The sequence below is a fragment of the Phyllobates terribilis genome, unplaced genomic scaffold (genome assembly GCF_046119375.1).
Source record: "Phyllobates terribilis strain yellow unplaced genomic scaffold, ASM4611937v1 Scaffold_5__5_contigs__length_657084704, whole genome shotgun sequence".
In the NCBI taxonomy this organism is placed as follows: Eukaryota; Metazoa; Chordata; class Amphibia; order Anura; family Dendrobatidae; genus Phyllobates; species Phyllobates terribilis.
The window spans coordinates 292,704,498-292,729,974 of NW_027362765.1; the positions used below are offsets into that span (position 1 = coordinate 292,704,498).

The 25,477-nt window shown below is 45.0% G+C and overlaps 1 protein-coding gene across 1 annotated transcript in view; it reads left to right on the forward strand.

Annotated features, from left to right (window-relative positions):
- SSRP1 (structure specific recognition protein 1) overlaps window positions 1–25,477 on the forward strand; it is a 46,217-nt gene that overhangs the window by 15,299 nt on the left and 5,441 nt on the right. Inside the window, exons 8-10 of the mRNA XM_073684308.1 lie at window positions 4,712–4,933; window positions 5,718–5,790; window positions 24,419–24,551. Of these exons, the coding sequence (XP_073540409.1) occupies window positions 4,712–4,933; window positions 5,718–5,790; window positions 24,419–24,551 (428 nt within the window). The remainder of the gene's footprint in view (window positions 1–4,711; window positions 4,934–5,717; window positions 5,791–24,418; window positions 24,552–25,477) is intronic.

Sequence of the window (25,477 nt, forward strand, 5' to 3'; positions counted from 1 at the left end):
GGTGGTTCCGCAGCGCTCAGGACCCCCAGGGTCCTGCAAGCGCTGCGATTCCGGTGCAGAGCGATAGCTTTGACAGGGGACATCATCGGGACCTGATTGGATCAGGTCCCAATGATGTTAACCCTTTGCTATCTTCTATATGCCGAGATCTATAGTGATCGCGGCATGTAGAAGATAGTGAGAGGAGAGGGGGTTGTCAACTTACCTCTCCGACGGCCCCCTGATAGCTTCCAGGACATTCCGTTGTTATGGCAGCTGGAGGTCACATGGCCGCCTCCAGATCTGCCATATATGGTGTCCTGCTGAGCTCAGCCCTGCAGCTGAGTCCAACAGGAGACACTAACTGTGAAACAGTCAGAAAAGATGTCATGCAATGTAATATATGTCTATTACATTGTATGACATCAGTGATTAGAAAAATAAAAATTAATGTCCCATACAGAGACTAAGTAAAAATGTAAAAAAAAAAAGTAAAAAAAATGTTTTCAAACTGTTAAAAAAAAAAATCACAAAATAAATAAAAATAAATAAAATATTAAACTAATAAATCCTTATATTTATGCAAAAACAAAAAAGTACACACATTTGGTATCGCCGCATCCGAAACAACCCAATCTATAAAACTGTCACACTAATTAACTCCTTCTGTGCACACCGTAATAAAAAACGGAGCAAAAAACTATGCTTTTTCTTCATATCGCCAAACAAAAAGTGGAAAAAAATGCGATCAAAAAAGCAAAATGGAAATAAAAATGGTACCGCTGAAAACGTCATCTTGTTCCGCAAAAAAAAAGTCGCCATACAGTTCTATCAGCCGAAAAAAAAGTTATAGCGCTCAGAATAAAGCGATGCAAAAAAAATATTTTTTCTATAAAATTGTTTTATTGTGTAAAAGCGCCAAAACATAAAAAAAATATATAGTAAGTGTAGTATCTCTGTAAATGTACTGACCCGAAGAATAACGCTGCCTTATCACTTTTACCACACGCAGAACGGCATAAAAAAAACCTCAAAAAACAATTCCTGAATTGTTGGTTTTTGTTAATTTTACGTACCCAAAAATGGTACCAATAAAAATGTCAACTCGTCCCGCAAAAAACAAGCTGTCACATGACTCTGTCGGCCGAAATATGGAAAAATTATAGCTCTCAAAATATGGCGATGCAAAAGCTAGATTTTGCAAAAAAAAGCGTCTTAGTGTGTGACAGCTGTCAGTCATAAAAACCTGATATTAATCTAGTATCTCTGTAATCGCACCGACCCGAAGAATAAAGTAATCTCATCACTTATACCACACGAGGAACGGCGTAAAAATAAATAAAACCAATTCTTCACCTGCTACTGATTTGTTTATTATGTCTCCCAAAGATCGCAGTAAGGCTCTGCTCACATTTATCCTGCGCTGAGCACTTACACCAGAGTTTCCGTGTAAATCTCTGAAATACGTGATTCAGACGGAACCCATGACTGAAGATTCCCTGTAATGAGGCAGATATAGGCCACTGTGGACGCCGTCTAGCCTGGGATCCCACGGTGTCATTTGTTTTTAGGTGTGCATAAAAGTGCGGTTGGCCACAGTTTTGTGCACTTCTGAAAAAAAGGACACCGCTAAACAGAGGCCAGACGGAGTCCAGAGTAACTCTGCTGCCTCATTACAGTGAATGGATCCCGCAGGGGTTTCATCTGAATTACATCACTTGGAAATTTAGATGGAAACCCCGATGTAAGTGCTCAGCCTAGAGCGCCGGATAAATGTTACGTAAAATGTTCCCAATAAAAGCTTCAACTCAGTCCTCAAAAAAAGCTAGTCCCCACTCAGGTCCGTCATCTGTTAAAAATATTCCAAGTTACTGGTAGCAGAAAGGCTCTGGAAAAGCGAAATGGCCCTTGCCCCCCAAAAGAAATTCAGAAAATTTTGTGCTCCCAAATCCAAATGCCTATTCTACAATAATTTGTTCTCAAATTGTCAAATAGCACTCCGTCCCCCCCAGATCTCGCCGTATGGCTGAGCGGTACGATACAGCCACATATGGGGTATTGCCACTTTTAGAAGAAATTGTGTGACATTTCGGCACCATTTTTACCCATTGCCCTGTGTGAAAATGTAAAATCTGAGGGTAAAACATTTTTTTGTGGTAAAAATATAATTATGTTTTCTTCACTGCCCAATGGTATAAATTAAAAAATTAAAAAATACTCACTACTTCCCTAGATGAATTCCTTGAGAGGTGTAGTTTACAAAATGGGGTCAGTTGTGGGGGTTTCTGCTGTTTCGGCATGTCAGCGACTCTTCAAATGTGACATGGTGTCTGCAACCTATGCCAGCCAACATAGCGCTCCTTTCTCTTCCGAACCCTGCCGTACACCAAAGCAGTGGTTTTCCTCCACATATGGGGTATCGGCGTGTTCAGGAGAAATTGCACAACAAATTTCATGGTGCAATTTATCCTATTACCCTTATGATAATGCAAAATTAAGGGATGAAAATCGTTTTTGAGGGAAAAATGTGAAAATTTTATTTTTACAGCTCAATATTATAAACTTCTGTGAAGCAACTTGGGGTTCAAGGTGCTCACCACACATCTAGATAAGTTCCCTAAGGGGTCTAGTTTCCACAATGGTGGCACTTGTGGGGGGTTTCCACTGTTTAGGCACATCAGGGGCTCCCCAAATGCAACATGGCGTCCGCTAATTATTCAAGCAAATTTTACATTCAAAAAGTCAAATGGTGCTCCTTCCCTTCCGAACCCTGCAGTGCGCCCAAACCGTGGTTTTCCCCCACATATGGGGTATCAGCATACTCAGGAGAAATTGCACTACGAATTGTGTATTCCATTTTTTCCTGTTACCCTTGTGAAAATAAAAAAAAATTGGGTCTAAAGTAACATTTTTGTGAAAAAAAGTTAAATGTTCATTGTTTTCTTCCACATTCCAAAAATTCCCGTGAAACACCTGAAGGGTTAATAAACTTCTTGAATGTGGTTTTGAGCACCTTGAGGGGTGCAGTTTTTAGAATGGTGTCACTTTTGGGTATTTTCTGTCATAAAGACCCCTCAAAGTCACTTCAAATGTGATGTGGTCCCTAAAAAAATGTTTTTGTAAATTTTGTTGGAAAAATGAGAAATCGCTGGTCAACTTTTAACCCTTATAGCTTCCTAACAAAAAAAAATTTTGGTTCCAAAATTATGCTGATGTAAAGTAGACATGTGGGAAATGTTATTTATTAAGTATTTTGTGTGATGTATCTCTCTGATTTAAGGGCATGAAAATTCAAAGTTTGAAAATTGCAAAATTTTCAAAATTTTTGCCAAATTTCCGATTTTTTTCGCAAATAAACGCAAGTGATATCGAAGAAATGTTACCACTATCATGAAGTACAATATGTCACGAAAAAACAGTCTCAGAATTAGGGGGATCCGTTGAAGCGTTCCAGAGTAATTACTTCATAAAGTGACAGTGGTCAGAATTGAAAAAATTGGCCCGGTCACGAAGGCAAAAACAGGCTCTGGTGCGAAGTGGTTAAAGTTAGCTGTTTTTTGAGTTCTTAACACTTTTCTATTGTTTCCGCTTTTTGCTTTGGAGTCCGACCACCACTGCTAGAGAGCAGAAAATGGCCAGTATATGTAAGCGCTGTTCTGTTGAGCTAGTAAGCACTGTTTTGAAGCTGGCCAGGATCGCTGGAGTGAGCTGTCACCTCCTAATCCTGGCCAGCTTCGATGCAGTAGTGTTTACAAACTAAACAGAAGCGGTGGTCGGTCACCTAGGAAACAAACTGTAAAGAAAAGTGTTAAAATCTTAAGAACACCTGCAAATTTTAATAAGCAGTAAATTGCAATACTGCTTGTTTTTATGACCTTTATCTGACAATTTCTTCAAAGAGGAGAATAACCCTTTTAATTTATCTGTACTAATTTGTAAACTTTGGATTTATAATTGCTGCAACATCTACGCCAGATTTCTGGCTCCTGCAGGCTGAATTGACTTGCATAGGTCCCTTCCATTCATTCTGCGGCTGCCTCCTTTGTGCAATGGGCCAGAGATCCATGTTCTCCTGCGTGTTAAATATGTACTGCATATCCACAGGATTTGTTTCTGATGGTAAAGTCCCTGTAAGGCCAGGTTCACGTGAACGTTTCCAAAATCATCCATTTTATATCCAGAAAATTTCTCCTCCATATGCAATCCGGATTTCCATTTTTTCCTTCCCTCTTGGAATGCTTCCATCAGTTTTGTCCAACCATGCAACATTCATTTTTTACATGAACAATTTAATAATACAGCTTCCTTTCTTTATAATTATAATGCATCTATGAGAAACGCATGACAAATGGATGGTAACCTGTATGTGATCGTTTTTTTCCACACCCATTGATTTATAATGAGCGATCAGTAAATGGGTCAAAGAGATGCATGCCACGTCTTTTTTTTTTTAACCTGCGGACCGTGTTTATAAAAGAAAAAAACTTTCATGTGAACTAACACATTGATGTTTAGACAAACGAGCAAGGCTCAGATTGAAATCTTCATCTTTCCCTGATCTTAACGTTACCATGGTTTGGGTAAAATGGTTATCAATTCCCTTTTTGGACATTTGGGACAACCTTTAGCTATACCGCTAGTGACCAGCTGTTGGCTCAGGGGGAACCTCATCAAGGTGTTTTATTTTCTACTTTACTGGCCACCATGTTAACGTGTCTTGCTCTTTTTTCAGACACTCTGGAGCGCAGTGCATCACATGCTCGTACAAAGCCAGCTCAGGACTGCTGTATCCCCTGGAGCGGGGTTTTATATACGTGCACAAGCCACCTGTCCACATTCGTTTTGATGAAGTTAATTGCGTGAACTTTGCCCGTGGCACCACAACAACTCGATCGTTTGACTTTGAAATAGAGACGAAACAAGCATCACAATACACTTTCAGCAATATCGAAAGGTTTGTATCTGAAAATGTATGGGAATTGTACCTGGATATAACTGTTGGAGGGCTACAGGAAAATTAGACTCCCCTCATGCCATAGCATTGTTACTGGGCAGGTGGTGTTTCCATTATATCAACAGCAGCTCCACCCCTATTCATTCAAACAGTGGCGGATGTTCAGTACCTGGCCGTGGCCACTACACAGTTGATGGAGCTGTGCTATGCGGCTCCACACTCCCAACGATCTAGTATTGAGCTATCCTAAGGATATGCCCTGAAAAACCCTTTTATTCTTTCACACTGAATGACAATTATGAAGAAGCATTCTTAAAAACGCTCGTTTCACGATTACACTGAAAGATCTGCCGATTACTCCATGACTGCGCAAAATGAATCATCGCTCTCGGCGGTTTATCGTCCTGTGAAAAGAAAACACACTGTCGGGAACTATGGCAGCCTATGTGCACTGAGCAATCTACAGATCGCTCAGTGCACATAGAAAACTGCAGTCTGCCTGTGTAAACAGGCTACTAAGCAACCACTGATCGGTACCAGTTTACAGATTTTCCAAAGTTTAAGGCCACCCATGAGTCAGTGTAAACAGACCCTTAATAGCTGCAGTGCCCCAGGTCAGCACCAGGTGGCCATATTGTGACAGTCATCAGTGGTGTATCAACATTGGTGGAATCAGACGCTTCTGCGATTATCATTCCTGCATAAGACGTGTAATGGATTTACTTCTGTATTCTTTTTTTGTATAAATGGGAATCGTTCTAACTGCTGATTATTTATTATCCAGGGAGGAATATGGGAAACTCTTTGATTTTGTCAATGCAAAAAAACTAAACATCAAAAACAGAGGCTTGAAAGAGGTATGCTGGCTTTACTGCGGTTTTGCCTATTTTCAATATATTCTCATTTCATTTTTCATGGTAATCCCCTCTTCTCCCTTTTCATGTGATAGAAGTCACAGGTCAGCACCCTCTGCCCCAGGCCCAGGTTATACGTTTGCAGTGTGCATTTGCTATGTGCGTCTTTACAAGGACTTGTAAGCATGGAACGTAACAAGATGGAGGCATCACTGCCTGAAGTACCCATATCATGGCAAACAAGCCTATTGCCTGATCATGGTCCCCAACACCTATATTCTTCCATATCTACTAGATACATTCAGGCACCTTACAGCTATCAGAAATTTATGGCAACTTCTAAAGATGTGCGATGCATGTCTAAACGCTTTAACAAGGGTTACAAGATGGTTATAGCTTCTTCTTCTACTTGGAAACTGAGTTTTCCAAGTGTCTGCTAATGGCAGTCCGGGGTCATGTCCAAAACTTAAGTCCATGTGCCCTGCTTTTGCCTTAAACCCAGATATGAATGCATGGTTGCATGTTTTTTTTCCTGCAGTGTCTGTCACCTCCTGATATACACCCAGAAGGTAATTCAGTAGTAGTCATGTCCAGTGACAGGCAGCAACCTCCAGTGTGAACAGGACAAGATCAGGATAGGTGATCATCCCCTGGATGTAACCGAGCAATAATGGCAAACAGAGATCATGACATACCAGTACTTGATACACTGAGTGTATTGGAAAGTAGAAATCCATGTGTCTTGTCATACCAGTGTTACCTTTCCAATGCATATTATCATCCCAGGAGATATTCCTGGACTGTCCTTCCTGAATTTCATTGCTCCTTCCTACTTAGAAGTAAGAAATCTGTCCTTATTCCAAAAAGTTTAGGTGTTTGAAATCAGCAGACTTGGGACTTCCGTTAATTGAGAAATTGTTCCATGATATATAATGGGTTAAGTGGTAACACTGAATGCTGTAGGACATCGTGTGTGAATATACATTTCTGACTGTCTTAGAAATGTATATAGAATGTGTATGTGTAGATTTTCATGTGTATGCATGAGTGTGGTGGGTTTGTGCATCTGTTTCAGACAAAGCTGGAACTGCCTGCTAGTCTACTCTAGCTATAGTTGGGAGTCCACTGTATTCATGGAGGTAGCATCCCACTGCTCACCTATCTGCTTTACATAAGCAAGAGGGCAGCCCTGGGTAAAGAGGTGACCGGTAGCCTGCCTGCTGTTGCTACTTAAGGGAAAGGGCTCCTGCAGTTACTAGTGGGAGAAAGGTGAAGACTAGAGATGAGCGGTGTTCGACTAGAACTGTTCGCCAATCTCAAATTCGAGCTGTTTTGGGCGGTGTTCGAGTTGTTCGACGAACCCGAACGATTTGCAAAATATTCGGCTGTTCGAGGTTATGTTCGATAACTGTTCGTGCACCAAAAGCGTGTCCTGCATGTCTGGCGCTATTTAGAGCACCAATCATGCAGGAATTGTCTGCCACTCACTGTAATGCCACAGCCATGGTGGTTGTGGCATTACAGTGATTGCCCAAATCGATGGGAACAGTGCCAACAGTGAAACATGAAAAGCCGGCAATTCATCAGCGGCATACACCGGTACCCGACAATTTAGAACCGAAAGAATAGAGCTTTACACATAGATTAGATAGATAGAAACATGTCAGTCACACATATAAGAAGTACAGTGCCAGTGTTGCTTACTGTACTTGTCATTTAGTGTAAAGGATTTATCAAAAAAAATAATAGTATTTTCATGCACCGTCTCTTTAAAAAAGCCGGCCGGCAATTCAGCATATGTACCCGACAATTTATAACAGACAGAATAGAGCTTCACACATAGATTAGATAGATAGAAACATGTCAGTCACATATATATGAAGTACAGTGACAGTGTTGATTACTGTACTTGTCATTTAGTGTTAAGGATTTATTAAAAAAAATAATAGTGTTTTCATGCACCGTCTCTTTAAAAAAGCCAGCCGGCAATTCAGCATCTGTACCCAACAATTTAGAATAGAAGGAATAGAGAATCACACATAGATTAGGTAGATAGAAACATGTCAGTCACATATATATGAAGTACAGTGACAGTGTTGCTTACTGTACTTGTCATTTAGTGTTAAAATAAAGGATTTATTTAAAAAAAAATTGGCGTGGGGATCCCCATAATTTTAGGCTCTAGCGGAGGTTAACCAGACGGCTGGGGCAGATGTTTGAAGCCTGGGAAGGGGGTAATACCCACGGAGCTTCCCAGGCTACTAATATCAGCCCCCAGCGGAATACCTAGCCTTTACTAGCTATTAAAATGGGGGACCCCCCAAAAAAATGACGTGGGGTCCCCCCTATTTTAATAGCTAGCAAAGGCTAGGCAGACAGCTGGGGGCTGATATTAATAGCCCAGGAAGGGTTCCATGAATATTGGCCCCCTCCCAGGCTAGAAACACCAGCCGTCAGCCGCCCCAGAAATGGCGCATCCTTAGGATGTGCCAATTCTGGCACTTAGCCTCGCTCTTCCCACTGCCCTGTAGCGGTGGCAGTGGGGTAATAGGGTTGGGGTTGATGTCAGCTTATAATGCCAGCTGACATCAAGCCCAGGTTAGTAATGGAGAGGCGTCTATAAGACACCCCCATTACTAACCCCATAGTCAAAGTTAAAAGAAAACACAAACACCCAGAATAAAGTCCTTTAATTGAAATAAAGACACATTCCTTTATTGTTCTAAATTAAACCATACTTACCATCACGCCCATTCCAGCTGAAGCCAACGATCTCCTGCAATAAAAGAAAAATAATAAAGCAACCTCATCCTTACCTTTCCATGGTTCCCACGACAGCTTCAGCTCTGCTACATCGAGATAACAGGCTGGACCGCAGCAGAACGCTGCCATCCAGCCTGTCATCCCGCAGACACTGAGAAGCGCAGGCATGCTTGCGCTCTGCAGTGTCTGGCTGTGACGGCATAAAGATGAGACGAGTTCATGTCCAATGAACTCAGCGCACCTCATGCACGTCACTGACAGCGTGGGAGAATTCTCCTGCACTCAGCACTTCAGCGTGAGAATTCTCCCACGCTGTCAGTGACGTACATGAGGTCAGCTGAGTTCATTGGACATGAATGAGCTCACCTCATGCACGTCACTGACAGCGTGGGAGAATTCTCACGCTGTAGTGCTGAGTGCAGGAGAATTTTCCCACGCTGTCAGTGACGTGCATGAGGTGAGCTGAGATCATTGGACATGAATGAGCTCACCTCATGCACGTCACTGACAGCGTGGGAAAATTCTCCTGCACTCAGCGCTTCAGCGTGAGAATTTTCCCACGCTGTCAGTGACGTGCATGAGGTGAGCTCATTCATGTCCAATGAACTCAGCTGACTTCATGTACGTCACTGACAGCGTGGGAGAATTTTCACGCTGAAGTGCTGAGTGCAGGAGAATTCTCCCACGCTGTCAGTGACGTGCATGAGGTGCGCCGAGTTCATTGGACATGAACTTGTCTCATCTTTATGCCGTCACAGCGAGACACTGAGGAGCGCAAGCATGCCTGCGCTTCTCAGTGTCCGCGGGATGACAGGCTGGATGGCAGCTTTCTGCTGCGGTCCAGCCTGTCATCTCGATGTAGCAGAGCTGAAGCTGTCGTGGGAACCATGGAAAGGTAAGGATGAGGTTGCTTTATTATTTTACTTTTATTGCAGAAGACATTGGCTTCAGCTGGAATGGGCGTGACGGTAAGTATGGTTTAATTTAGAACAATAAAGAATTGTGTGTTTATTTCAATTAAAGGACTTTATTCTGGGTGTTGTGTGTTTTTTTAAATACTTTACTAGAAATTCATGGTGGTCATGTCTAATATTGGCGTGACCCCATGAATTTCGGGCTTAGGGCCAGCTGATAATGCCAAGCTGGCCTTAACCCCTTTATTACCCAGTGAGCCACCGCACCAGGGCCCTGGATGAGTTGGGTACAGCGCCAGAAGATGGCGCTTCTATGAACGCGCCATTTTCTGGGGCGGCTGCGGACTGCAATTTGCAGCGGGTGGGGCCCAGAAAGCTTGGGCCTCCCTGCGCTGCGGATTTCAGCTCCCAGCTGCCTAGTTGTACCTGGTTGGGCACAAAAATAGGGCGAAGCCCCACGCATTTTTTTTTTAAATTATTTCATGAAATTCATGGAATAATTAAGAAAAAAAGGGCTTCCCTATATTGTTGTGTCCAACCAGGTACAAATAGGCAGCTGGTGGTTGGGGGCAGCCCGTCCCTGGCTGGACACAAATATAGTGCGAAGCCCCACGTCAATTTTTTTTTAATAGCTAGTAAAGGCTAGGTATTCAGCTGGGGGCTGATATTAGTAGCCTGGGAAGCTCCGTGGGTATTACCCCCTTCCCAGGCTTCAAACATCTGCCCCAGCCGTCTGCTTAACCTCCGCTAGAGACTAAAATTACGGGGAACCCCACGCCAATTTTTTTTAATAATAAATCCTTTATTTTAATACTAAATGACAAGTACAGTAACCAACACTATCACTGTACTTATTATATATGTGACTGACATGTTTCTATCTATCTAATCTATGTGTGAAGCTCTATTCTGTCTGTTATAAATTGTCGGGTACAGATGCTGAATTGCCGGCCGGCTTTTTTAAAGAGACGGTGCATGAAAACACTATTATTTTTTTTGATAAATCCTTTATTTTAACACTAAATGACAATTACAGTAAGCAACACTGTCACTGTACTTCATATATATGTGGCTGACATGTTTCTATCTATCTAATCTATGTGTGATTCTCTATTCCTTCTATTCTAAATTGTCGGGTACAGATGCTGAATTGCCAGCCGGCTTTTTTAAAGAGACGGTGCATGAAAACACTATTATTTTTTTTAATAAATCCTTTGCAGTAAATGACAAGTACAGTAAGCAACACTGTCACTGTACTTCATATATATGTGACTGACATGTTTCTATCTATCTAATCTATGTGTGAAGCTCTATTCTGTCTGTTATAAATTGTCGGGTACCGCTGCTGAATTGCCGGCCGGCTTTTTTAAAGAGACGGTGCACGAAAACACTATTATATTTTTTAATAAATCCTGTACACTAAATGACAAGTACAGTAAGCAACACTGTCACTGTACTTCATATATATGTGACTAACATGTTTCTATCTATCTAATCTATGTGTGATGCTCTTTTCCTTCATGTCTAAATTGTCGGGTACCGGTGTATGCCGCTGCTGAATTGCCGGCCGGCTTTTTTAAAGAAAGCGTCTTCTGAGCAGTTTGTGAGCTTTTGGACACCTTTGAAGGTGTTTTCTATGTGTTCCTATGTGTTTTTGTTTGCCTGCCATTGGTTTTAACGGTGTTCGACGGTGTTCTAAGGTGTTCGACGAACAGTTCCTCGAACATCCCGGTGTTCGACGAACCGAACCGAACCCGAACACTACGGGGGTGGCTCAACACTAGTGAAGACTACTGGGGAGTCACTGCTTGGTGAGAAATTCGTCATGCACCACCTTGATTACTGAGGATTGCAGTTACTACTGTGCAAAATGACACCCGGTCATAGCTTATTTTTTAGATTTTTTTTTTTTAATACCCCTTTTATATTCCCTAACCTCTGCCTGGTTTATGGACCCAATAAATATATTGAGTATATTTTGCAAAGAGCTTTTTTTATAGTACTAGGGAGTCATATGGTGTCATAAAGTAACGTACGTTATAGATGTTTAATACTGATGCGTTAGCATGTTCACTACTGCTCGGTGCTCGCCCGAGCATCTCACTACTCGAGATGCTCGGCGCTTGCCGTGTATTTCCGAGGTCGCTCGGCAGGAGCTCGGGTCTCCTCCCTGCTTGTTTGGTGCTCTTTAGAGAGCTAGTGAACATGCAGGGATTGTCTGCCACACACTGTAATGCCGCAGCCATGTTGGTTGTGGCATTACAGTGATTGGCTGGCCGCACAGAATCATCAGCTCTATATCAGACCTGGCGCCCCCATGCTCGTTACAGTCTACTCCGGAATCAGACAGTGTAGGGAGAGCTGCTGCTCAGCTAGGGAGAGATTTGCTTGTTTCTTAGTTAGTGTAGGGAGAAAAAACATACATTACACATATCCATCTTAACAAACAGTCCTGGGGACTAATCCATCTGCAGAAATATCAGTGCTAGGCAGGCAGTGTATATAGGCAGGCAGGCAGTGTATGTGGCAGACCGCAGTGCATATAGCAAAAGGGTCCATTCCAGTTCTGTCTGCTGGTGCTTTTACAGATATTTGTAGAAATAGGCCCAGGTATCGGGCCAGGAATAATTTTTTTTTGGATCTTAATCTTGATTATTTGCTTAAAAAGCAATCCAGAAAACACAGTTTTTCTGCTCCATTTGCTTGTTGGCACTGCAGAATACAGCCAGATCCTTTCCATATTACAGCGTTTAAAATCCAGCTATGTAAAACTGTGGTTTGTCCATCACATGGATCACGTATAAGTGCGTTGAAAATTCTGCCATTTCTGGCCTCCATTGAAATTTTGTTAGTGTGTCAGTGAAGTTATTGACATGAGGTTGCTGTGAAAAATAGTAACTTACAGGCCAGTTATTTAAAACTGTGGTTTTCCGTCACACGTATCACATATCACTGTGGTTCAAATCCAGCCATTTGTAGTGAACGTGGAAAATATTGTCCTCCATTTAAAATGGGCAAAGGACGGGGAAGTGGACGTGATCCTCCTTCCTCCCACCATGCCGAGTGCCCGGAGACAACTGATCCCACACTTGGACACTCCGAAGAGCTGTTCACTTTTCCATTTATAGATTCGGGCTTCTCGTCCTGTCCACTTGAAGCGGGGCAAGAGGAGATCGCATGTAGCGATGTCCAAATATTTGAGCAGCCACGGTCACACGCAGGCAACGGTGGGAAACTGTCACAAGAGGTGGACGATGATGAGACACAATTGCCAGAAAGTCAGGAGGAGGGCCAGGGTGCGGAAGTGCAAGATGAGGTGGTGGATGATACAGTAACTGACCCAACCTGGCAGGAGGACATAGAGAGCGAAGACAGCAGCACACAGGGGGAGAGAGGCGTAGCACCACAACAGACAGGAAGAAGCAGTGTGGTGGCCGCAGACAGAAGGCGGGCAACCGTTCCCCGTAACATCAATACAACTTAAGTTGCTAGTACAACTGTTAAGTCTTCCCAAGTCTTGTTGTTTTTTAAAGACTCTGCCGATGACCCCAAAAAGGCCATTTGCACCACCTGCCAAGCCAGTATCAGCAGGGGTAGCAAAACTACCAGCCTGGCTACCACCAGCATGATCAGGCACATGGCAGCAAAGCACCCGACTTTGTGGGCCTAACCCCAGGGTCGAGGAACAGTGTCTGCGGGTGGCACCACTGCTTCTTCGGCTGTTGTGCGTGCAAGCCAATCCTCTGTCCATGGCGCATGCGAAGATGCCTCCTGCCCTGCACCTTTCTGCAACCTGATGGTGGCGGCCATCCCTCGGTCACCAGCTGCCACTATTTCTCCCAGTGTGCCGTCCCCGCATTACACGAGCACGTGTCCCACAACATTAGCCGTGCCCTCAACAACGCAGTTACCGGGAAAGTCCACCTAACCACAGACGTGTGGACAAGTGCTTGTGGGCAGGGACGGTACATCTCGCTGACGGCACACTGGGTTAACATAGTGGAAGCCGGGACCCAGTCGGACCTTGGGACGGAACACATCATCCCGACGCTGAGGATTGCGGGCCTGGGTCAATCAGGGTTGCCCCCACATTCTACAGTTCCTGCACCTTCTCTTCAGCATCCATCTCTGAAATGACCACATCAGTTGCAAGCTGGAAGCACTGCAGCACTGCCTCGGCCAAGCGGCTGTTATTATCTGCAACAAATACTAAGGAAAGAAAGGGGAAAGCTGTCCCTACAGTAAGACTAAGCTGAATCCCTACGATGTAGCGGGCTGCCTGTTCCTTGCGAACAGACCCGCCTAAGTCCTCGGCTAGTCTGAACGAAGACCTATAGCGTAAAGGAAGGGGTCCCTAAAAGAACTAAGGACTGGAACAAAAATGGGACACCACCTAAACAGAGAAGTTGTTGCAGAGCACAAAACACAAGATGGAAAAAACAAACAGGAAGGTACTAACAGTACCCCCTCTTTTATGAGGATCCTCCAGGCCCAGGCCTATCTGGAAAGCTCTAACAAGCCTATTAGCAGAGACATCATCCGCCCTTACCTAGGAGTTGTCTTCGGGACCGAAACCCTTCCAGGAGACAAGATACTGTAATCTCCCTCTATGCCATCTAGAATTCAAGATACAAGAAATTTCATATTCGCCGTCTTCCACCACAGGAGGAACTGTGACAGTGGCATCCCTATCTGATATATCAGCTTTTTTCAACAAGGAAACATGAAACACAGGATTAATCTTCCAGGAAGTAGAGACATCCAACCTAACAGCAGACGGGTTAATAACCTGAAGCACTTTAAATGGACCCACAAACTTAGGACCCAGTTTTTTAGAGGGAATCCTCAACCGCAATTTCCTTGAGGACAACCAAACCAAGTCACCCTCAGTAAACAATAGGTCCTTACGTTTCCTGTCAAAATACTTCTTGGACTTCTTGTTAGCCTCTTGAAGGTTGCATCGTACATTAGTCCAAACTCTCTCCAAATCACTGGAAAAATTCTCCTCCTCCGGCACCGCCGACCCCAATTTGGAGAACGAACCAAAAGACCGATGTCTCCCAGTACAACAACAAAAAGAACACCCAGCAGAGGAGGATGTATGATTGTTAAGAGCAAATTCTGCGAGAGGCAGAAACTCAGACCACACCTCTTGATTGTCCGCCACAAAACAATGCAAAAACTGTTCTACATACTGGTTCTTTCTTTCAGTCTGTCCATTAGACTCAGGATGATACCCAGACGATAAATGACAAATGGACTCCCAACCTGTCACAAAAAGCACGCCAAAAGCGAGCCACAAACTGAGGTCCTCTATCAGAAGCAATATCCGTGGGAACGCCATGAAGCTTGACTATCTCCTTAACAACCGCCTTAGCGAGAGTTTTGGCGCAGGGCAACTTGATAAATGGAACCAAATGACACATCTTACTAAAACGGTCCATGACCACCCAGATAACAGTAAAACCCTAGGACACAGGCAGATCAGTAATAAAATCCATTGTGAGATGCGTCCAAGGCGCACTAGGAACCTCCAGAGGCCAAAACAACCCCGCAGCTGGAGTATGTGAAGCCTTTGACCTAGCACACACAGTACATTGACACACCCACTTGATGACTTATTTCTGACATCCAGGCCACCAAAAACTGCGACTGCTAAGTCTTAGTCTCAAATTCCTGGATGACCTGCCAACCGAGACTCATGACACTCCACAAACAAATCTCTCCTAAAGGTTCTAGGCATGAACAACCTCCCATGGGGAGTGTTAGATGGAGCATCATCTTGAGCTTTCAGAATCCCATTCTCCAAAACGGAGTCCAATGCCGCCACCACAACTCCTTTCTGTAAAATGTTCTCCTCCTCCTCTGCACCTACCATAGGAGAGAAGCTGCAAGATAAAGCATCGGCTTTAACATTCTTAGTACCAGGGATATAGGTAACAGAAAAATGAAACCGAAAAAAAAAAAGTGCCCACCTAGCTTGATGGGCATTCAAGCGCTTGGCAGCATCCAGATAGATCAAATTCTTATGATCTGTGAAAACCTGAATAGGAAATCTAGCGCCTTCCAAAAAATTACGCCAAACGCGATTTTAATAGCCAGCAACTCACGATTTCCAACATCATAATTCAGTTCGGTTTCTGAAAATTTTTTCGAAAAGCAGGTACAAGGATGTACTCCACCCTTGTTCTCCTGAGACAAAACTGCTCCGACCCCCACCGATGAAGCATCGACCTCGACCAAAAAAGGCTTGGTCTCATCAGGCTGCATAAGGATAGGGGCAGAACTGAACCTCTCTTTGAGATACTCAAACGTTTCAATGGCCTCAGTAGTCCACTGGGCCGTATTCGCACCTTTCCTGGTGAGATCGGTTAGAGGTTTAACAATTACAGAAAAATTCTTAATGAATTTCCTGTAATAATTGGCAAAACCCAAAAATCTCTGTATAGATTTCAAACCAATAGGCCTAGGCCATTCCTGCACAGCCTGAACCTTCACCGGGTCCTTCTCAAAGCCCTCGCTGGAGACGATGTAGCCCAAAAAACTAATTTTCTGCACAGCTAACTCACATTTCTCCAGCTTAGCAAAGAGTGAATTATCATTCAATAACTGCAAAACTTCACGTACACTCTGCTAATGGGACTCCAGATCTGGCGAATAAATCAAAATGTGATCCAAATACACAACCACATTCTTACCAATCAAAGGTCTCAGGATGTCATTAATAAGGTTCTGAAAAAATGCAGGTGCATTGGTAAGACCAAAAGGCATCACCAGATTCTCAAAATGACCTACCGGAGTGTTAAAAGCAGTTTTCCATTCATCACCCTCCTTCACTCATAACAAATTGTATGCCCCCCGGAGATCAATTTTAGAGAACCACTTGGCCCCCACTATCTGGTTAAACAAGTCAGGAATTAACGGCAATGGGTAGGAATTGCGTACGGTAATCTTATTAATGTCACAAAAATCCAGACATGGACGTAAACCCCCATCCTTTTTTTTAACAAAGAAAAATCCAACTGCCACAGGCGACTTTGAAGGTCTAATGTGACCAGCAGCCAGGCTAGTCTGTATGTACTCCTCCAAGGCCTTTCTTTCAGGATTATCAGATTAAACAAGCGACTCTTGGGAAGAGTAGCTCCCGGAACTAACTCAATGGTGCAATCATAATCCATATGAGGAGGTAAAACCTCCTCCGAAAAAACCCTCCAAAAATCTTGAATAGGTACAGGTAATTCCCCTTTTTCCACAGCCGCAATGCGACCATTACAACATTTATCATAGCACTTCGGACTCCAAGACTTTATCATATTAGTAGACCAGTCCAGCAAGGATTGTGCAGTTTTAACCAAGGGAATCCTAGAACGACCGGAGAGGGTAAATTATTTAATACAACCGAGTCCAAAATTTCTTGAAGTCCATTGATAATGAGAGGAAATGCAGCAACCTTGTGAGTAATACATTTCAAGGGAGTTTTATCAATTGCAATCACAGAAATAGGTGATGACAAAGGTTTGGATTTCAATTTAAGGTTTTCCAAAAACCCTTTATCAATCACATTAAGTGTTGAACCACAATCCACAAATACCTGAAATTCAATCAAATCTCCCTGCAAAGTAGTACTCCCAGAAAGAAATACTACTGCAGAGCGTAAACAAGCAATACAGGCGTACCTGACCTTTTTTTTTTCTTTACTTAAACGAAGCTCACAATACTTAATCAAATGGTCAGCTTTACCACAATAAAGACACAACCCTCGGCGAACCTCCGGTCTCTTTCCTGAGAGCGGAGCGACATCGCCCCAACCTCCATCAGTTCTCCGCCGTCTGAGCAGATTTTCTGGGGACTAGGACCTGGCATTACAGGAATCTTTACCTCATTCTGCCTAGATCTCAGCCTCCTATCCACATGAACAGCTAATTGCATGGCATCCTGCAGAGTCTCAGGTGCGGGGAATGCAATTAGCAAATCCTTAACCTACCTTGGGTTCCACAAAATGTGCTCCAGAACAGCTACTCACGTGTTGCTGGAGCTTGGCCACCTCCAGAGACAATCCCTGCAAGCATTGAGCCAAATCCTGGACGGAAACCATACTGATCCCCGAATTTCTTTCCTTTTAGTTTTTTTAGGCTAGACTTACTGTTATGATCTGCAACAAGTACTAAGGAAAGAAAGGGGAAAGCTGTCCCTACAGTAAGACTAAGCTGAATCCCTACGATGTAGCGGGCTGCCTGTTCCTTGTGAACAGACCCGCCTAAGTCCTCGGCTAGTCTAAAGAAAGGGGTCCCTAAAAGAACTAAGGACTGGAACAAAAATGGGACACCTCCTAAACAGAGAAGTTGTTACAGAACACAAAAAGATAAACTGACAAAAGGTACTAGAGGTCCCAGAAGGACCAAGCGAACTGACAGAGAAAGGCACCGAAGCACTTGGCTAGCAAAACAGTCAAACACTGAAGTCCTGCACAGCCAAAAGGGCGGAGCTGGAATATAAAGGCAGATGGTCACGTGACCGCAAAACACAAGATGGAAAAAACAAACAGGAGGGTTCTAACCGCGGCAACAGGCTGTGCTGAAGCTAATATGCTTAGGTGACAAACCACACAACGCTAAAGAGTTGTGGACCGCTCTGAAAGAGCTGGCTGATCTGTGGCTGACACCGCTGAACCTACAGCCAGGTTTGGTCGTGTGTGACAAGGGCCGCAACCTGGTGGCTGCTCTGGGGCGAGCTCGCACTTTTTACCATGCCTGGCCTATGTGCTTAAGCTCGTGGTTCAGCGATTTTTCAAAAACTACCCGGAGCTGCCGGATTTGCTTGTCAATGTACGCCGCCTGTGTGCCCATTTTAGAAAGTCACAGCTTCCTCCGCCCTTGCCTTGTTTCAGCAGCGTTTGCAGCTTCCAGCTCACCGACTGGTGTGTGATGTCCCCACGCATTGGAACTCTACATTGCAGATGTTGGGAAGGATTTGTGAGCAGAAGAGGGCAGTTGTTGACTACTAGCTTCAACAAGGCCGTCGGTATTCAGTTCAGACTCCACACGTAAGACCTCAGAAGTGAACATGGATTTCAGACATATGTACCATCCTCCAAAACTTTGAGGACTCCACCAAGATGGTGAGCGGCGATGACGCCATATTTAGCGTCACCATCCCGCTTCTCTGTCTTCTGAAACTCTCTCTGCTCACAATCAAAGAGGATGCATTGCAGGCTGAGCACGATGAGATGGAGCAAGGAACCATACAGGGTGATTACACACAGCCCCGCCTCACCTTATCCCAACGTTGATTGGGTGATAATGAGGAGGAAGAACAGGAGCTAGTTTCATGCGTTATAGACTTTACTACCTGCACAACTGTCATACTGTCTGTTCAGCGTGGATGGCCTGAGGACAGGGAGGAGGAGAGCATGGTCAGTCATCCTCTTGGTGAGGACACAGAAGTCTTGTCTGTTAGCAGTCTGGCATGCATGACTGAGTTTTTACACTGCTTTTCCTGTGACCCTCGCGTTCTCCAATTTTTGGGTGACAGTCATTACTTGTTGGTGACACTTCTAGACCCACGCTACAAGGAGAACTTTCTATCTCTTATTCCCAAGTCCGACAGGTCTACTAAAATGGGGCAGTACCAGAAGGCCCTTGTTGCGGAACTATTAAAAAAATTCCCATCTGAAAATGCTGGCGGCAGAGGTCACAGTTTGTTGGACAACGAAGGAGTACAGGCGAGAGAGACACACAACTCCAATCCAGCAGAGGAAGGGGAACACTGTCAAAGTTCTGGGACTGTTTTCTTAGACCCTCCCATCTTACAGACCCTGAGGCGCGGGGTACTCTCACAAGGAGTGCAAAGTTTGGGAAGATGTTGAGGGAGTACCTTGCCGACCGTACCAATGTCCTCCGTGATTCCTCTGTGCCTTATAATTACTGGGTATCCAAGCTGGATATGTGGAATGAACTGACTCTACGCCTTGGAGGTCCTGGCCTGCCCTGCCGCTAGCATTTTATCAGAGCGGGTTTTTAGTGCCGCCAGTGGAATTATTACAGATAGGCGCATCCGCCTGTCAACTGAAAATGCTGACAGGCTAACTCTTATAAAAATGAACAAGGGCTGGATTGGGCCAGACTTCTCAACACCACCGAATGATAGCAGTGTAACCTAAACTCAAAAACAGTCTTTTTTTTGGGAGGTCTAATTCTATTCCCATGCACCTCTGTCTTCACACCCAGACATGAGTATACGCTTCCTGATTTTGTCTATTTGTTCTTGCCCTCCTCCTCATCCTCCATCACCATATCATTCACTACCATATCACCTCCTCTACGTTTCTTGCAAGGGGCATTGGAGTGCCTCCAAATTTTTGGCAGCCTTGCAGTCACTGCATACACAATAACAGTATAGGAGACTCACTCTTTAATAATGGGAACAACAAAGCATAGCCGGCTGATGGCTCTCTAACAATAGCGAGGGCCGACTGCTGGCCCTTTAAGAATAGTAAGGGCCGCCTGATGGCCCTATAAAAATAGGCTTTGCGCCTTTCAGAGTCCCTCCATCATAAATGAAAAAGGATGTGTCTGATGACTAGTCACACACCACATGGCCAGATAAGGTTGTAAAATGTTAAAATTACATTTCCCAGTGAATGCATTTGTCTTGGTTGAAAGCAATACAAGTGTGCTTCAAAAACACTACGTGTGAACATAGCCCAAGGTGTGGAGGAGCATTTTTGTTTTTGGATATTTATTTTGCCTTATATACAAGTCACTACCCAGGAAAGGATGTTCCTTAACATATTTCCTAGGAAAATCTATTTTGGTTTCTTTTTTGTATGTTTTATTGTGAGTCCGTAAAAGTGGCGTAATACCTCTGACAACGTTGTTGACTGCAGTGACCTGGGAGTCAGAGATGCTTCAAGGGGTCTTCCCCATGCTGTTCCCGTGTTATTTGAGCACTGTTCCAATCGATTTTTGTAATTTCTAGGCCCTCTGCAGACCGCCGGGGGGAGCCGCCTGAAAAATGCTCAAGTTTCCCCATAGACTTACATTGGGTTCGTTGCTCGGGTCGAGCACCCGAGCATTTTAGTGCTCGCCCATCACTAGTGTTTAAGTGGTTAAGATTCTGCGTGTGAATATATATCTGATTCCCTAACTGAAGTGCTTAGTTAAAGGAGCATTAATCCTAGAAATAATTCATTAAAGTATGCAAGAAATATAGTTGTTGTGACTGGTTGCTAATCTGCAGCATTTTCTATATAATCCTGAACTCAGCCTTGTAGCAATCCTGTAGAGCAGATCTGGGCAACGTGCGGCCCGCGGGCCACATCTGGCCCTCTGGCTGTTCCAGTCCGGCCCGCGGACCGAGACAGCCGAAGGGCTGATAACAGTGGCCCACGGGCCGCACTGCACCGCACGCCGTCACCGCTCGCCGTCACTGCCCGCCTGCACACCGTCACCGCTGTCTCAATCCGTGGTCTCAATCCGTGGTGAATGCATTGGTGGAGGAGGGGCCGCCACTTCCCTCTTCCACCAATCAGCGTTAGAAACAGCTGACACAATGGCATCAGCCTGCACACTGTGGAGAGTCAGTGCATCAGAGACAGGAGCGTAGGGAAACGGGGAGTGAAGTAAGTATATGCTGGACACAGGGGGGGCTTTAATGCTGGACACAGCGACGGCTTTGCTTTGATGCTGGACACAGGGGGGCTTTAATGCTGGACACAGGGGGGGCTCTCATGCTGTACATAGTGGGGCTCTCATGCTGGACAAAGTGGGGGGCTCTCATGCTGGACACAGGGAGGGCTGTCATGCTGGACACAGGGGGGTCTCATGCTGGACACAGGGGGGGCTCTCATGCTGGACGCAGGGGGGCTCTCATGCTGGACGCAGGGGGGCTCTCATGCTGGACACAGGGGGGGCTCTCATGCTGGACACTAGGGAGGGCTGTCATGCTGGACACATGGGGGCTCTCATGCTGGACATAGGGGGGCTCTCATGCTGGACACTAGGGAGGGCTCTCATGCTGGACACAGAGGGGCTCTCATGCTGGACACAGGGGGGGCTCTCATGCTGGACACTAGGGAGGGTTGTCAGGCTGGACACAGGGGGGGCTCTCATGCTGGACATGGGGGGCTTTAATGCTAGACACTGGGGGCTTTAATGCTGGACACTGGGGGCTTTAATGCTGGACACTGGGGGCTTTAATGCTGGACACTGGGGGGCTTTAATGCTGGACACTGGGGGGCTTTAATGCTGGACACTGGGGGGCTTTAATGCTGGACACTGGGGGGCTTTAATGCTGGACACTGGGGGGCTGTCATGCTGGACACTTGGAAGGGCTGTCATGCTGGACATGAGGAGGCTCTCGAGCTCTCATACTGGACATGGGGGGGTGGGTGGTGCACATGCTGGACTTGGGAGGGCTGTGTGGGGCTCATGCTGGACATGGGGGGGCTGTGTATGGCTCATGCTGGACACGGGAGGGATGTGTGGGGCTCATGCTGGACATAGGGGGCTGTGTGGGGCTCATGGTGGACACAGGAGAGCTGTGTGGTGCTCATGCTGGACACGGGAGGACTCTGTGGGGCACATACTGGACATGGGAGGGCTGTGTGGGGCTCATGCTGGACATGGGAGGCTGTGTGGGGCTGATGCTAGACATGGGGGGCTGTGTATGGCTCATGCTGGACACTGGAGGGCTGTGTGGGGCTCATGCTGGACATGGGGGGCTGTGTGGAGCTCATGGTGGACACAGGAGAGCTGTGTGGTGCTCATGCTGGACACGGGAGGACTGTGTGTGGCTCATACTGGACATGGGGGGGGCTGTGTGTGGCTCATACTGGACATGGGGGGGGCTGTGTGGGGCTCATGCTGGACATGGGGGGGCTGTGTGGGGCTCATGCTGGACATGGGGGGCTGTGTGGGGCTCATGCTGGACATGGGGGGCTGTGTGGGGCTCATGCTGGACATGGGGGGGCTGTGTGGGGCTCATGCTGGACATGGGGGGGCTTTGTGGGGCTCATGCTGGACATTGGGAGGCTGTGTGGGGCTCATGCTCATGTTAATATTAATATTGAGCAGAATTAATTTCAGCCTATTGGTTCGGCCCTCCCCAACAGTCACGGTCTCTCATGTGGCCCCTCGGGAAAATTAATTGCCCACCCCTGCTGTAGAGGACACTGAGCTCTGAATTTCCATGTGGATGGCTGTCCCTAGGGTAAATAGGACAGCACTCACTCTAAACATTGACCCATTAAAGTCAATGGGCCAATTCAGTGCTTCGGGTCAGAGAGAATCACAGCTTGCACAACTTTGTCCACTTCTCGGATGAGTCTCACCTTGACCCTATGCAATGAGTTTATCAAATACGGACAGCGCACTGGCATAAAATGGATTCGTCTCTGATATAAAACACATCCATTTTCGCTGATTAAACAGACAAGATTTTCATTGTTTGCTTATATTATGCCTTATCTCTTGCTGATGACTGGCAACAGCCCCGTCCCATTAGCCTTTAGGGCTAGTAATTTCCAGTCTTTTGTCCTACGGCAGAAGTGGACGGCAGGGAAGCTGCAGCTAGTTGTCTCACAGCTACACACCAGATAGTGAGGAGAACAGGTGACATGTCTGAGCTCATCAGACACTGAGAGATTGCTTTATACTTCTCAATTTTAACACCAGACAAAATAGGTTGAAAGGTGCCGAAGAAAAAGAAAAACCTCAACAATTCCCCTTTATTTTTTTTTGTGCAATTTTTTTTTTTATTATTTTTTATTTTTTTTTTTGATCTTTTAAAAAAGGTTGGCAGATAAAGGAAGCAGCGTGATTTTGGGACAGATGGCTTGATTCCAGTGATGTGTCACTTACTGGGCTGCTTGATGCAGTTTTGATAGAATCATTGTTTTCTCTGCTGTAGATGTAGCAGTGGTCAACTTGCTGAGTTGCGTATAACCCTGCCCAAACATCTGACTGGCAGCTTCCTCCTATGTATACTGCGCATTGTCAGCAAGCTGCCAATTAATTGTGAGGACGGGGTTACACGAATTAGCCTGACTGGCTTTCACATGAAACCTTGTCCTCCAGTGATAATCTCCTGCTGATAAAACACTGCATTGAAACTACAGCACATTGCCTAATAAGTGACACTTCACTGGAATCGGGGTCTCTGCCCCTACATTATTCTGCTCTCAGATTAAATAGTAAAACCCTTCTGACAGATTCCATTTAATACACGTCTGTACTTAAAAGTTCTCCACCATTCTCTCCCTTTGTGAAGCAAATCGCCTTGCTAGCAAAGTGTTTTTGTCCAACTGCACGATGTTCCCTTCTAGGAAATGGCCATAGATCCAGGGGCATGTGACAAGACACGTCCAATTTCGTCATTAAATCAAACTGTGCTTTCACAGGACCAACTTTTCTGCTGTGTATCTAGAACCAGCGCCTCTCTTGTCAGTGTGTGGTGTCTGGTAATTCCGCTAATCCTCATTCTTGTGAGTAAACTACAATAACCGACAGCTACTACAGAGAAGTGTGCTACTGTTTCTCGAAACAAAGCAATACCTTTTTTTTTTCTTCTCCAACCATATGAATTATTTCTCTTCGTTTAAAGGAATTGTTCCACAATGAAATATTTAGTTTCTCTGTTCATCTACCAGACATTATTTAATGAACCTGCAGGAAATCAGACGACAAGTTTATCATTCATTTCTAGGTTTAACGTTCTTTCTAGTTGAGTATGCCCCTGTCCACACCTAGTTATGGTGAAAGCACGCCACGGCAGTGGCATAATGTGTATATCTGTGCATGTGAAGGACGCTAGGGTCAGGGATTTGCATGTCCTGCTCATACATGTAGCTCTGGAAAGTCGATCACTGTGATAATGCGCTGCTGTAATTGTGATGATTGTGTGTGTGTGCTCTTTAACTCTTCGTGCTGCCTTGTCCTTCCTCATGCCTCCTTTAGGGTGTTAAGCAGCCATATGATGATTATGCTGACTCCGATGATGATCAGCAGCATGACGCTTACTTGGAAAGGATGAAAGAAGAAGGGAAGATTCGAGAGAACGCAGACAGTGATGATTCAGGAGATGAGACTGGTGAGATTAAAATGTGCTTCACAGTGCAGATGATAAAACTGTCGTACATTGCAGTATTTTTTTTTCTAGGCATTGTGTCGTAGAAATTTGCTTACGGTCTGTGTATGAGCTGAAAATATGCTATAGCTGACGTCCGAGCACTCATTCAGCTGTCAGCTATCTCCCGCACTTTTGGTCTGGCCGAAAGTTTTTTTTTTTTAGAGGTGAGATTGGAGGAGAACACCATTGATAGACTATTTTAACAGCGACTTGTCTCCTGCAAAACAAAAAGGTCGAGCAAGTTTGGACTACCCGATCCTTATCTCTCTCATGGGAGAGTCAGGAGGCCTCCATACACATTATACTGTTGGCTGATCTTGCCAATATTGGTGGATTTAGCCGAATTTAGTCTAGTTTGTATGAGGGCCTTAAAGATGTTGTCAAGGCTTGGCACAGAGTGACTGCAGACTTCATGTGGCAGACTTGTGAACCCTCATATCGCGTGCTGTCAGGATTCTCGGGTGCCAGACGAGACTGGGCGGTCATGTGACTGCTAGTATGCAATATGCGTACTTATACGATATGCGTACTTCCCGCCACATTCCGACTAGACGTGTGCAGCCTCGCTCAAATCACTTGTATGAGCGAGGCTGCATATATCACATCTATTAGGAATGTGGCAGGAAATATGCGTTTCGCCTACTTGTGGTCACATGACCGCTTTATCAGCCATTTGGTAATTTGTAGACTACTTTCTCTGCTCGCTTAGTCACCCCTGTAGTTATGCCCTCTTAACCCTTACAATCATGATGATTTGTCTACTTAGGTCATATTAATTTGAAACTCTGGATTTTTAATATTCGGCTTTCAAGTGTGGTGGGGCTCAAAACAGTGATGGTCAAATCTTCTTGATTATTTTTACAAATGGTAGTTTAGGGGGTAAGTTA